Source organism: Mytilus edulis, chromosome 5 (assembly GCF_963676685.1).
Source record: "Mytilus edulis chromosome 5, xbMytEdul2.2, whole genome shotgun sequence".
Classification (NCBI taxonomy): domain Eukaryota; kingdom Metazoa; phylum Mollusca; class Bivalvia; order Mytilida; family Mytilidae; genus Mytilus; species Mytilus edulis.
Window position 1 is genome coordinate 70,779,549 of NC_092348.1, and position 17,690 is coordinate 70,797,238.

Here is a 17,690-nt window from a genome sequence, read left to right on the forward strand (position 1 = left end):
CAGGGGGAAAATTAAAGTTCTAAAAATTCGCCTACATGATCAATGATCACTGAAAACCTTTTTTAAGATAATCTCAAATGAAATATTTGTGTACTCTAATTTTAGTTTTTGTAAAGTTTTATCATAGTTTATTACATTGCATGCTTTCCTTAAATCTTCCCTCTATTAACCAATATTTTGTAAAAGCACGAATATTCCATTGGGGCAATGGAACACCCTTTTTAAGAAAAGACGAAATATATACAAGCATACATACATTCATAAACAGTTACTCGTAAAAACGAATGCATTCAAAAATGGATAGAGTCAGCCCGTTAAGGTGCACGAGAGGCGTGTGCAGAATTTTTAATGTTCTGACGATTTCCTTTAATATATGCAACATTAAATTTTTTTGTTTCAATATAAATTAAACCGTATACTATTTAGTTCATAGTTATAACACGTAAACAGATATTCACACATTTTTTTCTTGTATAAAAGAATTTCAACCTCAGCAATACAAGTGGAGATAATATAGTGTTACGGTAACTTTTGAAAATGTGTCATTGGTTTAATATTGAGATGATTTAAAATGATAATTTTCATATATGTTGTCATGAGCTTTCATGGATACGAATTCGAATGTGTTGGGTTCGAAACATGTGCTGTTTTACAAAAAAAATTGAACAGCTATTTGAAACCATCCAAAGTAGAATACTATGATCATGTAATGTAATACGTGATCACATTGATTTTATCATCTACCTTATTTCATCAATGAAATCGAGACACAAGTATCACTTCAAATGTATTTTTGGAATGTAAACTAAGAGTTAAAATTGACGTTTCAAAGTCTATAAATCAAAATGTGTTGATATTAAGATATGCGAAATTAAAGAGTGTGTAGATGTGTTTAAGATTTATTTCTTTTTCTTCCAGTGAGTGAGCAATCATTTAATCCTATTGAAAATATGTAACGTATATCTGATTCGGTTTGTTGTAGATAATTTTGTAAACATGGGAAAGTCTTAAAGAATGTATTAAATAGTTATCAAAGGTACCAAGATTATAATTTAATACGCCAGACGCGCGTTTCGACTACATAAGACTCATCAGTGACTCTCATTAAACATGATTAAAAAGACTGATATTTTATGCCACGGAATGTAAAACTACAAATTTTCCCCACTTAAGCCACAATCATTTTTTTATTTATCGATGTCAATCCAGATAAAATTAAATAGCAAGATACAAACCGTACACGAAACGCGCGTCTGGCGTATATATAAAATTTAGTCCTGGTATCTATGATGAGTTTATTTACAACCACTGGGTCATTGATATTGTGATATTTATAATTAAATTAACTGTTTATAAAATTTTGATTTTTTTGAAATACTAAGGCTTTTCTACCTCAGGCATAAATTACCTTAGCTGTATTTGGCAAAACTTTTAGGAATTTTGGATCTCAATGCTCTTCAACTTCGTACTTTATTTTGCTTTTTTTTTCTTTTTTTTTGTGGATTCGAGCGTCACTGATGAGTCTTTTGTAGACGAAACGCGCGTCTGGCATAGATATAAAATTTAGTCCTGGTATATATGATGAGTTTATTTACATTAGGAATCTTTTGCGGGAATATTACTACTAAAAAAATAGGAGTATGTATTGTAAGAACTGCTAAGATAAAAAGAACGGAACATTATTGAACAATGTATGTTACCTGTTAAGTTTCCAGTTTAAACTCATAATTTCGTGTTTTTTTTGTCGTTATAATGAAATATACGTAATACTATATAAATATAAGTATCGAATTAAACTGAGTCATGCTAATGTTGATTAGTACCTGGTAACAAATAATATCACGTGTGTGGGTAGGGGTTTTCCAATACACTGGTATAAATAAAATGTTGCTGAAGGCTAAATCAATATTAGACTTGTAACGGTAGAACAAGTTATACATTAAACTGTTTTATTAGATCGGAAGCAAAGTTAGATCGTTATCAGTATGAAAAATATGGTGTTTGATGATAAACTGGATCCCGACTCGTTATTCGCTTCTGTCAACGGTTTCCTGAGTCCGATTCAAACAAAGTCAGCACCGAATTCACCTTTGACAATAAGAAAAAAATCAAAAGTAAACATTCTTAAAGAGGATGAAAGAAGACGAAACAGTTTGCCGGTTTCAACAGATAAGCTATTTCCAGACTGTGACAAAGATAGAAAAACGAAACAGTGCAAAAGAATACGTTCTTTTAAAACAACTTCAAGAGGAGTTCCAAAGGCTACAGAAGGGGACAGACGGGAAAGTAATGTCAGTGTGTCTTCACTACGAGGTTTTAACCGTCAAAGACAATCAAGTGATACATCAGAGGACAGTTCTCTGTGCTGTGGGGGTTCCTCTTCCTCTTCATCCGGATACTACCGTGTATGTGTAATGGGGGCTGATGCCGTTGGAAAGCGTACTTTGACAACTCAGTTTATGAGCTCTGATTTCATGTGCTCACATATTTTTGAAATAGGTAAGCAATTTTTATTGTATTTTTCTGATTTTTCTGTTGTTAAGTGTTTTATCGACAGTGCAAAAAATACAAACGAATCCTCCTCTTGAACAGTTTTCGGTATTTTGGGGGTTTTCAATTTTTTGAGTCCAAGTATCTGAGAGTTTCTGTATTTCATTTTATTGTATTTAGCCTTTCTCACTAATTTGAGATTGAGTGCAGCCTGCGAGTCTCTTGTAGACGAAATACAAAAAAATATAATCGAAATTTTTATCCAAGTGTTTTTGGAATGTTCTTATATCATCAGGTGTTAACACGCGTTTTACCTTTTTGAAGTTTGTGTACGTTCTTCAGCGAGTTATATGATAAGTATATATTTTTTTAAAGGCTTACTTGGAACAAAAATTTAAAGCCCAATTATTGTATCCGTACCCTTTTAGTTCCACTATGGTAACAAGAGGTTGTAAAGAGTCTGTGTTTTTTACTTACGTCTTCAACAATGGTAGCTTTTTTGTAGAAATTATCATTAGACGGGAATACATCTTCTAAGAGTTCACTGACACATTCAGTCATGTTGAGCATATTCATGATATTGTAGATCTTATTCGGATGATCATTCTTTTTTCGTTCGCTTATACTATCATAATCTTCCGAATAATAGTCAGCAAATCAAAACAAATGAGTACAATAGTCACCAAATGGTGATAACTCGAATAAGGTGTCGAATGACGATTTCGATCATGTTTCTCACCAGGCGAGGTAGTCGGACACATTTCTAATGTTTTTATTAATGATTATGGTAAAGTTTGGTTAAAATTCGTCTTGTAGTTTGAAATATCATTGCAACATTGTAAATTAACAGACGACGGGCAAATAATGGAAAATGCTCACACGGGTCATAAGTACCAGGTGAGCTAAACAGAGATATCATAGTGGAATTTGATTATCAATTCATTGCAGTTTTCAGAAAAGTCCAAAGTTTTTCATCGAGAGCTAAACTGAAGTCAATTTTATTGTTTGACAAACTTATGCATAGTTTTAGTTGTGTATGTAAATGATGCATTACCTCTTGCTTTTATAATTGAATAAATGTACCACCCGATTATAAACGTTGTTGCTATTCAAGTAACAGTTTGATCTTTGAATCATGTTAAAATGCATCTTGTAGGCGATGTTGAAGACAACCTGTTAACGGTCGTAATAGACAACGAAGAATCCACGTTAGAATTTGTAGATTTCTCTGAGGACAAGGTGAGATCTTTATTCAATTTATCGACTAATTTTATGACTGTGTAGAAAACAATAGGGGAAAATTAAAGAGAGAGGACAAAAAAGAATTCAATCACATACTCATTACTTAATCCCTCCAAGCTTTAGTTATGATTAGTTTCAATTGATTTTTCTTCTCCAAAGATTTCTGTTGGTAGAAAGAAATGTCAATTTTTGTTTATATTGTCTGTTTATGGATATGCTTCAAAGGTTTACTGGATGGATAAGGAGTAGGTAGACTATTTACTAGTATCACGTGTAGAATAAAAACTGTTTACCTTTTCTTGCAAAAATATTAGGATAAGATATTCTTTTAACCATTTCTTTTTGAATGGTGTTTTTTTTTATATTTCGGTGATAATTTGTTAATATACGGACGCCAATTTGTAATATATCTGAGAAACACCTGTGTGTTGCTTTTTTGTTTGTTTATTTGATAGGTAGAATATGTCAATAAATTATTCATGGTTTAATTTGTTGAATAATAGCATTGTAATGATTTCAAAATAGTATCATTAAGAAAATCAATAATTGTGAATTCATTGAGAAAATTACAAATAGGGATGAGTCATTATAGTTGTTTTACCTGAATATTTTTAAATGTTTTACTATTATAATTCCTGTAGAATCAAATAAGTGCAAATCAATGCTACAATAAAGAAATATTTGCTTTTATAGTAATGTTAAAGAGAACAAATATAGATAAATACTAATAGGTTTGTACAAACAAACATTACTTTTTGAACTCGAGACACTTGGATGTTAGATTTATCTACACAAACGATTTCTGAACCGAAGGGTATCAAATAATCTAAGAAAAACGATGGGTTTGTAATGATTTTTTTTTATGCTGACTATTTCTCCAATATAGTGATTATCACTACGGTAGATCCAAGAAGACCTGTTTTCGATCGCGAATGCAATTTAAAACTATTTTCATTGCTATCGTATACGGCAGATTTTAGTCTGACGCTCCGATTGTTAATGTGTTTTTAATGACTTTGCAATCATGTATAGCTGATTTTCATTTGTGTTAATTGGTACATGTGAACTAAGAGTAGCCGGTTGTTTGTCTTTTCGTCGTTTCGTTTGTTTTTTTTTTGTTATTGGTTTTTAGCCATGGTAATGTCTGGTTATTATAAGACTATCCCATATATATATATTGCCCTTCGTTTAATGAGTATGATCATGATGTTGTAAAAACAAAGGAACACGAATATTAATCTTAAAATTTTAAGGCTTGTAAATAACATGGTAAAATAGTTCATTTATAAGTTTTATATGACAAACAAATCCATTTTTAAATTCAAATTTTTTTTTTATATAAAAACTTACTTACAGCATAATTTGTTTTTCTTTCTAATGACAGGCGGAGGAACAACAGATCGACGCATACATTGTTGTGTTTTCTGTCCACGAGAAATCAACATTTGAAGTAGCTGTTCAATATATACAATATATCCGTAATGACATGGATAGTGATAGACCAATAATTATTGTAGCAAATAAAGTAGACCTCGTAAGAAAAAGACAAGTTAGTCATGAAGGTTAGTTTCCTTTATAAAAATATGTTTTGTCGCAAATAATATCACTCGAAGATAACAGTGTTACTTAAGCAGCAAGAGGCACTGCAAATATATACGTTAAATTAAGTCAAATGCGAAAAAAGTGTTCATTTCACTAATTATGACGAATTAAGATATTATCTAATACTCTTGCATTGATATAGGAGTAACCGTATACCTACCTTATTTTATAAACACGATATTTTCAAGGAAATAAAAAACAACACACGCATACTATTAAAAAATATCCATTGATGATCACAATACAAATGCATGAACATAAAAGTATATTTCAAACTAATTGTGTCACATTTGTATTTCAGATGCCAGAAAAATATCAACAAAATATAATTGTAAATATATAGAAACGTCTGCAACATTGAATGTAAAAGTGGATGAACTACTTGTTGGAATACTTAAGCAGATTAAATTACGACTAAATCCAGACATTGAAAAACCGAAGGTGACCTCCTCACGAAGAGAATCTTTATTGAAAGGATCCATTGATATGCTCGGCAAATTTTTTCACCTTAAACATAAACACAAAACAAACTCTGATGATGTTATGACGTAACTTGAATTCCAAGTCGATAACAGCGTCTATTAGTTATGGATACCCTAAATATGTTATTATGTTCTACAAAACTATGTTATTTTTTTTTACGTGTAATACCATTATATACCGTTTACCCGTAACAAAATGCATTTGTATAAAGGTCGCGTTCTAGCCTCGTGAACAAATGATTTGGAATTTGATTTATGGCCTGTTTACCTGATTTAATAATCTTCATCTATGCAAGACAGTAAGTCACAATGGCTATCAAACTAATGGTACACGGCAATGTGATAGATTTCATGTAGACCAGATCTTGTAATCTTCCGTAATAAGGACCTCGTCTAAAATTTGATATTTCAGTTTTAAAATCTTGCAGAAAAAAAACTGATTAAATATTAAATTCTATTATTAATGTCTTAACATTTATATTAGTCATCTTCTAGTCATATTTGATCAAAAGTTTGTCATAATCTTCAAACGATAAATCATGATGATTATTTTTAGTTAAATGATTTTTACTTTTATTCGTTATTTTAATGGTAGAAAACAAAGGATTTTCCTTTCTGAATAGTTTAGTGATATAGAACTATGGTGATTCATTTAGACTTTTATTGGATTTACTAAAATAAAATATATCTAAAATCAACATCAAACTCATATTATATATATATATTACATATACAAATCATCATGTTTATTGAGACAATCGAAGGGGTATGGATTTTTATAAGAATAAAACTGTAAATATACTTACAATGTTCGTTGATTTGAACGAACAAGTTTTTTATCCTTCTTTTCGTGCTTTAGAAAAAGACCATTAATCAAATTTGGTATAATTTACTGAATATACAATGTAATTATATATACTAGTATACATCACGACTGCTTGTTATGACTCCTAGTGGGTTTAATTCTCGAAAAATGCATGTAACAAGATAAACTTGATAATTTTTTTTTAATACAGTTGGTTTATTTAGAGAAACGTTAATGTTCATTCTTAGAATCCTGGTTTAATTTCCGTATCACACTATCTTTTGTTTAGTGCATTTTGCTTTTGCTTTGACAAGTTGGCTTTTAGTACCAATGATGAGAAAAAAATGCTTTCTGAGTGCGAATTTGAATTAATGATACCAAATGTTCTGGACTAAATGCGTATTTCAACAATAAACGTCTGGTCAGATTTGACTATTCAAAATGTATTAAGATAATGAAGAGATAATAAACCAAAAGTTTCAATAAGTAAAGTTATAGCTTAAGCCGGGTAACGAATCAGAGTTTTGCATGAAGGAGATATATTCCTTAATGTAAGATAATTTCACGATTTGTATAATTATAGCAAATTTTGATAACACAATATCCGTATGGTTTACCAAATTGACGAGGAACAATCTTTTAGCTGTGTTGAATATGCTTCAGATTTAAGATTTTTTTTAAAACTAAGATGCAAAAATTTGTAAAAAGTTATATCACAGAAATACTGAACTTAGAGGAAAATCAATTCGGAAAGTCCATAATTACATGGCAAAATCAAATAACAAAACGCATCAAAAATGAATGGACAAGAATATACCGTAGATAGCAATGACTGTCAAAAACTTATGTGGTTGTGACACCGACAAGTCAGACTCAGGCAACAACTTTCGTATACGTATATCGACATTATGTTTTTTTATATGTGCCAAGAATTTCAATTTGTACTTTTGTTATTACACCATATTATACAAGGATTTGAAACTAAATTTGAGACATCATGTGAAGTCGGATAGGTTAATGTATCGCGCGCAACACTGACCTAGATGTACATGTTATATGACAAGAAATAAAATGTTAATATATGTATCTATCTGGATTATACGTCTCATTGTGCAAAATTTATAGCTAACTTAAGAATTCTTATTCACTTTTGTATCTTTTTTCCTATTCAAAAAGCACATTATTGACTAAATTTTCTCTGTAATAGACCTTAGTGATAATCTGTTATAAATTTCTTATTGGCGAATCCCTAATGATATATATTAATGACCAAATATCTCTCAAACCTTCTTGTATTAATTATCAGTTCAATATAGCTCATCAAATGTAATTCGGTCAAACTAGTCCTCATATAACAGTATTTGACCAACGTTTCGTTTCTTAAGGCTTTTTTTCTGTGGAAATTAGAAATTGCTGTGGAACTTATCAATGCGAAAATAAGCAGAGGTGATTATCAGGGAATATCACCATTTGTTAAAAAGATATTCACAATGCATTCTTGAGAAATGCTAATTGAAGATTTTATCATGTGTAGTTATCGAACCGATGTCACAAATATTTGTTCACTTTTATTGAACATGCGTTAAATGCGATTTAAATAGATATAAGAAGATGAAGTATGAGTGCCAATGAGACAACTATTCATTCAAGTCACAATTTATAACAGTGAACAATTATAGGTCAAGGTACAGTCTGCAACATGAAGCCTTGGCTCACACCGAACAGCAAATATCTACAATCCCCCTTTGCAATCACACAAGATCAACACCGTAAGATCCCAATACAAATTATTAAGTTTTCATGTTTATACCATGTCCTTGATATAATCCTGATAAGATCCTGCTACGAATCCGCTGCAACAGTACCATGTTCTAGTTACGATCGTATTACGCTTTTACCATGTCTGAAAGGTCTTGCCGTATCTTATACAATCTCAAAAAAATCGAACCACGACTCCACAACGTTGTTACTGCTCATTTCATTTGCTCATGTGCGTCAATGGCTAAACTACAAGTCGAAATTATTGAATCCGTTTTAAAACATCAACATAATGAATTCGTGCAATTATCATGGATAGGACGGACGTAGAAATCTCGTTGTAATTTCAAACTAAGGACGTACAACATGTACAATGTACGGCAATCGTGTATTATCATCTTAGTATAATCATTTCAATATCGTGAACGAAACATAATAATGACATAGTGAAATCGGATAGCCGCAGTGATGTCTTTTCCACCGGCTTCCCAATTGTACCACGTTTCTTATATAATGCTTAATTCTAAGTCCATCCATATTTAACTCCATCCTTACTCGAACCTTCCTACGCTTCTTCTCCGACTAGGTTTGGCCACAACTGCACTACGATTTATTTTTAACATTGTTTAAGTTGGTGGAGTACTTGAGTGCATATAGTACGTTCTGATGACTAATGTGTACGGAGGGACGATATACATATATTTAATTCTTCGGTAAGACTAGTGAGGCTTTCCTTAAAAACAACATATATGTAATCGCTGAATGTAAGACCTAGAAGTCAACGTCAAAATATATCTAATCTTGGTTTGATGTGTTGTTTTCTCTAAAGTGTTCCCTATTTTTCATTCTTTTCATATTAAATCAATTTGATTCCATTCAACCGCTTTCTGCCACTGGCAGTTAATGAAGGACAAATCAATCAATCAATCAATTAAATTGTGAATATCTTTTGCGTAAGACTTGTAAGTGAATATGACTGTTTTTGGGATATTTATACCATTTATACATATATAAGAAACAAGATCTGCAATGTAAAACGACATAAATGATCATAACAATTAGAATTTTAATAAAGAAGGAAAATACGAAATTTCTCTCGAAACTACGCACATTATATTGAATACCTACACATGCTAAAAATATCAAACATTTTTTTTAATAAGTTATTACGTTCATTTCACGTCACTTCTTCGTTTCAATTTGTTTACACGGTAAATAGCTCACAGAGTATCATTTGGGAATTAGATAAATAAATTGTTTCTCTACTTTTGAAGTTTTACACGTTTTTTAGTGCTGGCATGGGAACATTTACTATAAAGAAGGATAATACAAATAGTTCTTTACAACTTCACGCATTAAAACAATTGGTTTTCCGACTGAAAATCGCATTAAAATATTGAGCTTTCTTTTTTCATTCGATTCACTATTCAAAGACACAATTTTTTTTGACTGAATTTCACATATATCACCGTTAACAGACAACCTTGTTCCAGATAAAATTCCAACATCAATCTGTTAGAGAAACCTTTTAAATTGATATCTAAGAAATATATGGTAAAAAAATAGGACAAAAAGTCGCTAGCCTATAAACGGCTATAATCAGTTTTGAAAAGGCTGATTATTATCCGGAACAACACATCACTGGCAAAACTGTTTGTTTGTTAACACATAGTAGGTAATTTTTAACAACTTTAACAAGCTATAAATCCAGGTGTTGTCCAACGTTTTTAGCAAGAAATATAACTGTACATGTCATGAATATGACATTTGTTTTCATTTCGTTTGGTTGTCAGCTTTTATTGTTGCCATTTGATAAGAGACTTTCACGTTTTTTTTAATTTTCCAAAGAGTTCAGTAGTTTGTTTTTTACTTGCTAGTTACTTTAGTGTTTATATGTATATATACAGACACTGAGCAGGAACCGTGTTTGAGTGAGTGTTTCGTTGTACATGTATGCCCCCGAACCATGTTTGTTGTGTAATACAATTGTTTAGAATAGGGAAATGTAAACTTTCAATCCAAATGTGTAGTCGTCTTAATACAGCTGTTTCGGATTGGCAGGGTTTGCATCTTACTGCAACATGCACGTTAATATAAACAATTATTCAATTCTGTTTTACCCAATTACATCCCATCTATAAATGACTTGGAGCTGACGAATTCCAAGGAATTTTACGACTCAAATGAAAACCAATATGGCTTATACTGGAAACACTACAGATGTTTCTGATCGAGAAACACTTTTTTTCATCTTTATGCTGAATTGTCCGATCCTTTTTACATTTAACGTATGTAACACTCTGTTCGTTCACTATTTCTTAAATACACCCTTTAGTTTCCGGATTTCATATATAATGTTATTGTTATTGTTCTCCTGTGCAGGTTCTTTACCAATTGACTTCCAGTAAATGATTAGCATTTAACCATATAGCTCAGGTAAATACTTTTAAGCTCACTCTTCAAAACTTTCCAAAATAAAATCCAACAACTAACTATGAATTAAGACAACTGCCGATGATATTCATGGATTTGACAAACTCATAACTAGTTAATGAATGAGTCTTACCCGATATGAAAAAAACAAAGAAATCAACGGTCTGAAGATACTTGGTGGTACTTTGTTACTTTCTAATATCATAGCATCTGCTAAATACCTGGCTACATCAAATTCAAAACAGCAATTTTATTGGATGGAATCATATTCAAAACAAACTTTTTTTTAACAGACCAGAATTATTCTTTTGCTTCTGGAAAGGATTTGAATTTCAAAACCTTAACATAGGAAATTTAAAGAGGAACTTAAGGGGAAAAGTATAAACTTTATTCATTATATAAATTTAACATCTTGCAAATTTTATTGGTTCCAAATTGAAAATCTTTGGTTGACTCTAGATTGTTTTATTTTTAACGTTAAATATCTAACATTTAACACGTTTCATCGATAAGAAAATATTACAATGCATCTAAAAGACATTGTTGAATAGATATCAAAAGTTAATCAATACAGCCAATATGTACAGGGACAAAATTACATTGTATGTCACGTGACAAGCTTATTATCGTGTCATTGTTCGCCTTACACACAATATATACAATTTAAGCAAGAACTAATTAGATATGAAAGCCCCTAGACAAAGTATAAAGGCCATCCATATTTACTGTGACGACAATAAAACTAATCAGTAGCAGACAAATCTGTTTGCGTACTTAGTGATTCATATCGTGTAAATATTGTAAGAAAAGGGCAACTCTGAGAAATTATAGTCCTTGATGAAAAAAAGTGATGTTTGTTTTGTTAGTATTATATACATATTAATATTGTTGCGATAAAGTGTTTTCTAACCGAAAGCAGCTTGAATTACTATTATAGTAATATAGTCACCGTTTTAGACTTAAAGAACACATGTTCACTTTCAAAATTAAAAAAATGTGTCTCAAGTAGGAAAAATACTCAAATCTACTTATTCATCTAGTTTAATATAACATAAAAATAAAGTCCAATATGGTTTGATACATTCAATGTCAATGCAGCGTGGTCACTTACTTGAAGCTTAAGAAGGACACACAAAAAAATGTACAAAATTTTACAAAAACAGTATCAAAATGTGGTCGGTACTACCGGAAGCTTTCACAGTTTGTTGCATCTGTCGTTTAGATACTGCCGCTCAAGAATACAAATTAAATCAGATCTCGTATTTGTGTTTGTGTTTTATTTTTTAGTCAACGTAATTTGAACTTAAAAAATAGAAAATTTCTCCCATTGCATATAAAGTTCAAATGTTAGCCTTCAACTAAAACTTTGAATGTCAGTCCTTAAAAGAGAAAATAAAATAATATGTTATCAGCAATCAAATAAAATTTTTCGATAAATGTTCATGTCCTCGATATTTGGTTTTGACCATCAAAATCATAAGGTCAAGAAAGAACAATCATAAACATAAGACAACAGACAACTAAGTCAATTAACTGAACGGTCAGCCTCAGAAATGGGCTGATTATCTTGTAGAACTAGTAAATTCGAACGTTCTGTCATCTAAATGGCATGGAATTATTAAGTCGATTATGTGTAAAAGCAGCGTTTGTTAAAGGTATACTGTAAATATATAAAAGGAATTTCACATATAAAACTAAAGAATATAATTATAATTTATCGTTCTAAGACATTACAACATGATTTTAAGGCAGTGATAGATTGGATTCAACGTTATTCAAGAATTACAGTAAAGGTTATTGGAGTGAAACAATCCAGCAGAGCTCAGTATGAAATATTGACACTAATAAATTGGTTTCTATTTCGAAACTTTTCCAATCTATGATGAACAATGCTGTTTTAAATTTCACAATAAAGCCTGCAGTGCAATTAATATCGATACGAGTATAGGAATTGTATTTTTAAAGGTCGGAATGAATACAAATAGTTTATTTATATTAACATATATCTATCGAAGCTGTTGTTATATAACTCCAAGAAAGATCGTAAACTCATAAATCGAATAAGTAGACAAAGCCAGACAACAAAGAAAACAAAAGCGACTTCATAATGAACTATTAAACAAGCGAGATCTAATAAATTGACAGGACAAGCTATGTAAATAAGAAGATGAGTGATAATGGGACAACTCTCCATCCAAGTCAGAATGTAAAAAAAGTAAACAAGTATAGGTCAAATATAAAAATAAGAAGATGTGGTATGATTGCCAATGAGACAACTTTCAAACGATACCAAAATGACACAGAAATTAACAACTATAGGCCTTCAACATGGAGCTTTGACTCACTCAAAAGAGCAAGCTATAAAATGTCCCACAATGACCAGTGTTAAACAATGTAAACCAAAAAAGTCGTATCTATATAAACACAAGAATACGAGATATGAACCACACGAACAAACGACAACCATTGAACAACATACTCCTGACTTTGGACAAGTGAAAAAAAGGCAGCGGTTTTCAGCGCTATGCATCCATCACATCAAAATTTAACTAAGACTGTGTCAAAAAATGTGGTAAGTCACTTGAAATACAGAATTATCGTATTGATTAACATATTTCTGAAAGCGACCGTTAAACATATATAAAGTAAACGTCATTTGTTCTGTCAATAACTCTGTTGGAGCAGGTTATGAATATGCCCGAGCATAACGTATCAATTGAGGCTTGTTAATGCTACAAGATACTGCTGCGATATGTACGATTCGAGAGTTGACATTATCAGACCAGAGAGCGCACCCAGATTTTATTTCATTTAGGCTGGCTGACTTACTTCACAGAAACTAACGAAACAATGCATCGGATTCACGAAATTATCCTAATGTGTCAGCACATTGTTATATGTTCCCCTGAAAGTCCGGTAAATAAGTATCATTAGGAATGTCAAACAATACATTTTTTAGAATGAAAAACGAGACCATTTTAATTGAGAAATTATCAATTCCCCCACCTTAGAAGCAAAATTCCAACTTCACCTGCATATGGGATATACATTTCGCAACGTATTCGGTATTCAGGAGCATATGCCGCAACTACTCAGACATGTAAACCGTCTCCAGTGTCTGAGCACAATTAAGATTTTTCCTAATTGTTTAGGTGAAGTATTTAACATTCAACATGCTTCCTCAATAACACTTATAAAATGTAACTGCGCATTTCAAAGACATAGTAAAAATAACAAGAGTAAATCAATACAACTAATCTGTACAGGGACAAAACTGCAATTAGTTTAACGTAACAAGCTTATTATCGTGTCATTGTTCGACCTATACACACTTCTGAAACAAATTACGCAAGGGATTCCACGATAAGAAAGCCTCCAGACAAAGTATAAAAGCATCCGTATTAACTAAATAAAGGTAACAGTAGTATAAAATAAGAACGATAATAAAACTAATTGATTCCAGACAAATCTAGTTGCTGTACTTGATGACTCGTATCGTGTAAATATGTTGAAAAAAGTCTAATTATTCTCTAAATACTGTTAAATCATAGTCGTCAACCGTCAACATTGCCCCCTCCCCCTTTCATTCATTACTATAAATAAAGTGTATTTTCTTTTTACTTTCAATTCTCAGTGTAATAATGGATCAACGGTTGTCATTGATATATTATACAGACCTTCTCTATTTAATAAACTCTGTGACCGCCGTGGATAGTAAACTTGAAAATGATATCACCAGAAAATACACTTTGTTTGTAGTATAATTATGTATGTTCAAAGTATACAGAAAAACGCTAACCAGAAGTCTAATCTGACTTAAAATTTCGTACAATGACGGATATCAGACAGAAAATACACTTTATTCGTAGTATAATTATGTATGTTAAAAGTATACAGAAAAACGCAAACCGGAAGTCTAATCTGACTTACAATTTCGTCCAATGACGGATATCAGACAGAAAATACACTTTATTCGTAGTATAATTATGTTTTCGTAGTATAATTATGTATGTTCAAAGTATACAGAAAAACGCAAACCGGAAGACTAATCTGACTTAAAATTTCGTCCAATGACGAATATCAGACAGAAAATACACTTTATTCGTAGTATAGGTTACAATACACCGTTATATTTTATGGGCGCATATGGTATTCAGAATTAAGAGTATGTGTAATCCTGATTGATCGATATGTTCGCCCGTTTTTTTTTATTATTAGCATGATTAGAGACTTCGTGCACTCTGCTTTATACAAAAGGCAAAATCCAAATTATTCCGTAGCCCTAAAGGCACTTAGATGACTTTTCAACGCTAGGACAAGTCACGTATTTTTAGGGCAAAATTGATAGGTATAGGAGATAAGTACAAAATACGCTAATAAAAGCAACGCGAACCTATATTTTTTGGACCACAAAATACTGTCCTAATAACTTTTCTTTGATTCTAGCAAGGTTTCGTTAAAAAGATCAACTTTCTATAGTCTGTACATCAAAAAAGGCTACCATTGTCGCCTATGGGGAAATTAATAGTTTATTTCAATATAAACGTATGTTTAAAGTATACAGAAAAACGCAAACCGGAACTCTAATCTGACTTAAAATTACGTCCAATGACGAAAACATATTCGGACGCCTTTTTTTCTCGTTTTTCTCCCAAAATAACTCAATCTGAATAATCATATGAATGGATGACAAATGCGATTATGCATTGTACCTATATGACACAGAGGCATGATGATTAATTTATTACGGAAAGAAGAGAAGCGACACACAAAATGAGGTCTTCTCGTTTAATAGTATAGATATCAATGTAGTCATCCTTGTTATGAGCTATTGATAACGTTTTCACTTTATAGAATAGAAAACAAACACAAAATGTGTGTAAAGGATAAAACTTACTTGCTGTTTTAAACATTAACTAAAAACGACATACCGACCAACCGCAGTACAAAAAACACAAAATGATCAACTAAAGACAGAGCAATACGAACCCCAACAAAAAGTGGAGTTTTGTTTTATATATATACAAAAAGAAGGCCGGAATTAAAAATATAAGACTGGACAGTAAAACACAAGACATTAAACCACATATATCAGATAACGCCGATTACTTGCATTCAAACAAAATTAAACATGGATAGTCTGACTTTGTGATTGCACACAATATGGAAAGGTAAGACATTTGTACGTGCGCACAACCCCTCTTATATAGAAACAGCTTCAATTGTACATTCCTCTTAGAAAGGGCGGTGAATAAAATTTCAAAACAAGTTGAAGAGCATTGAGGACCAAAAGTTAGTTAGTCACCAATACGTTTTGTTCATGTATATCTATTATATAGTCATATTATAAAAGGTTACTGTTTGCAAAATTATGAACTATTCTAAATAATAAGGATGTTCTTATCCCAGGCAGAATATTCTAGCCGTATTTTTGGAAAATTTAGTCTCCATTCCTTTTCAACTTTGTACTTCTTTTGGCTTTTGAATTATTTTCATCAGAGCGTCACTGTTTAGTCTTCTATGAACGAAACGCACGTATGGCGTATAAAATTTTGTGCCTGGTACCTTTTGTTAGCTTTTATTCGTGTGTTTCTCTGTCTTATATCTTCTCCCATTTATTTGTATTGTAGTCCTGTCAAGTAATGTTTTCATTTATATGTAATATTTGGCATTGTCATAAAAGCGGGAGATTTGGCATGCCTCAAAACCAGGTTCAACCCACCATCTTTTTTTGAAATGTTCTGTACCAATTCACGAACACGGCTATTGGAGTATTATAGTTCGTTTCCGTGTGTGTCCCATCCTAATATTGTGTTTCTGTTGTGTCGTAGTTCTGCTCTTTTATTTGATGTGTTTCCCTCGATTTTGGTTTGTTACCCGGATTTGTTTTTTTCTCAATCGATTAAAGCGGTATACTACTGTTGCCTTTATTTAGTTATTTTCTCACGAGTTTTAATTTGAAGGCGAATTTATGAAATGTAGATGACTATAGTGAGGATTATTGATAAGAGGATCAACATCGAATAGCGCATCCTTAAGAAGTTTCCACGATAAGTTTAAATTATGTATTGCAATTTCTTTTTTAACCTCCAGTGATTACCATTTTCCCTTCTTTTCATATATTTTGAATCTTGAAACAGTGTTTTTAGTACATTTGTACGTGCAATATAATCCAATTTGACAAGTAAAGATTAATGGAATCCTGCGAATGGTATAACAAACAAATTGGAAATAGCCAATCAATAGAATAATATAAGAATATGACAACAAGGAAGATCAAAGACTTGCAAATTATAAATTGAAAGGCCATCTCAACGTGTAAAACAACAAACACACTTGTTGCTGTATTTAAAATATTCTATGACAAAACATGACTTTGATCATGTTGATAACTCAAAATGATAATAAAACATTAAACATAAACTGTTACAAATGAAATGAAAAGGACATGTGCAACTCTACATTCTTAATACACGTACGCGTGTTTCTTGCTTAATACTTTTAAGGTACCAAGACACGTGTTTCGAGTACGACTTATATGACTATGTTATTTTGTGAAACGTGTTTCTGGTTCACTTTTTTCAGGTAACAGGGTCCACTTTTTTTAAATTGTTTTGATAAGAAAAGTTTAAAACACGTATTTCTTGTATAATCTTGATCATGTAAATTCGAAATATGCGTTTTTAGTATAACCATCATCAAGTAAGCACAAAACATGTGTTTCTGGTAAAAACATTACCCTGTAAACTTTAATAAGGTATGCACTAGATACCTGTGTGTGAAACAACTTGGATCATAATAATTCAACACGTTCGTCTAATAAAACTTTGATCAGGTAAGGTCAAGACAAAAAATGTGAGACGTTTAAAAACAACGAC

The 17,690-nt window shown here is 31.5% G+C and overlaps 1 protein-coding gene across 2 annotated transcripts; it reads left to right on the plus strand.

Annotated features, from left to right (window-relative positions):
• Window positions 1-1,903: 1,903 nt before the first annotated feature.
• Window positions 1,904-7,707, plus strand: LOC139524361 (GTP-binding protein Rit2-like). Of its 2 annotated transcripts, XR_011664780.1 has the most exons (5): window positions 1,905-2,499; window positions 3,647-3,729; window positions 5,117-5,294; window positions 5,636-7,321; window positions 7,432-7,707. XR_011664780.1 is itself a non-coding variant. In XM_071319123.1 (4 exons), exons 1-4 carry the CDS (start codon window positions 1,986-1,988, stop codon window positions 5,884-5,886), a joined length of 1,026 nt encoding a protein of 341 aa, XP_071175224.1. In that variant the 5' UTR covers window positions 1,904-1,985; the 3' UTR covers window positions 5,887-7,707. The 2 variants fall into 2 exon arrangements, 1 of the variants encoding a protein (XP_071175224.1); XM_071319123.1 differs by having other exon boundaries at window positions 1,904-2,499; window positions 5,636-7,707.
• The last annotated feature ends 9,983 nt before the right edge of the window (window positions 7,708-17,690 follow it).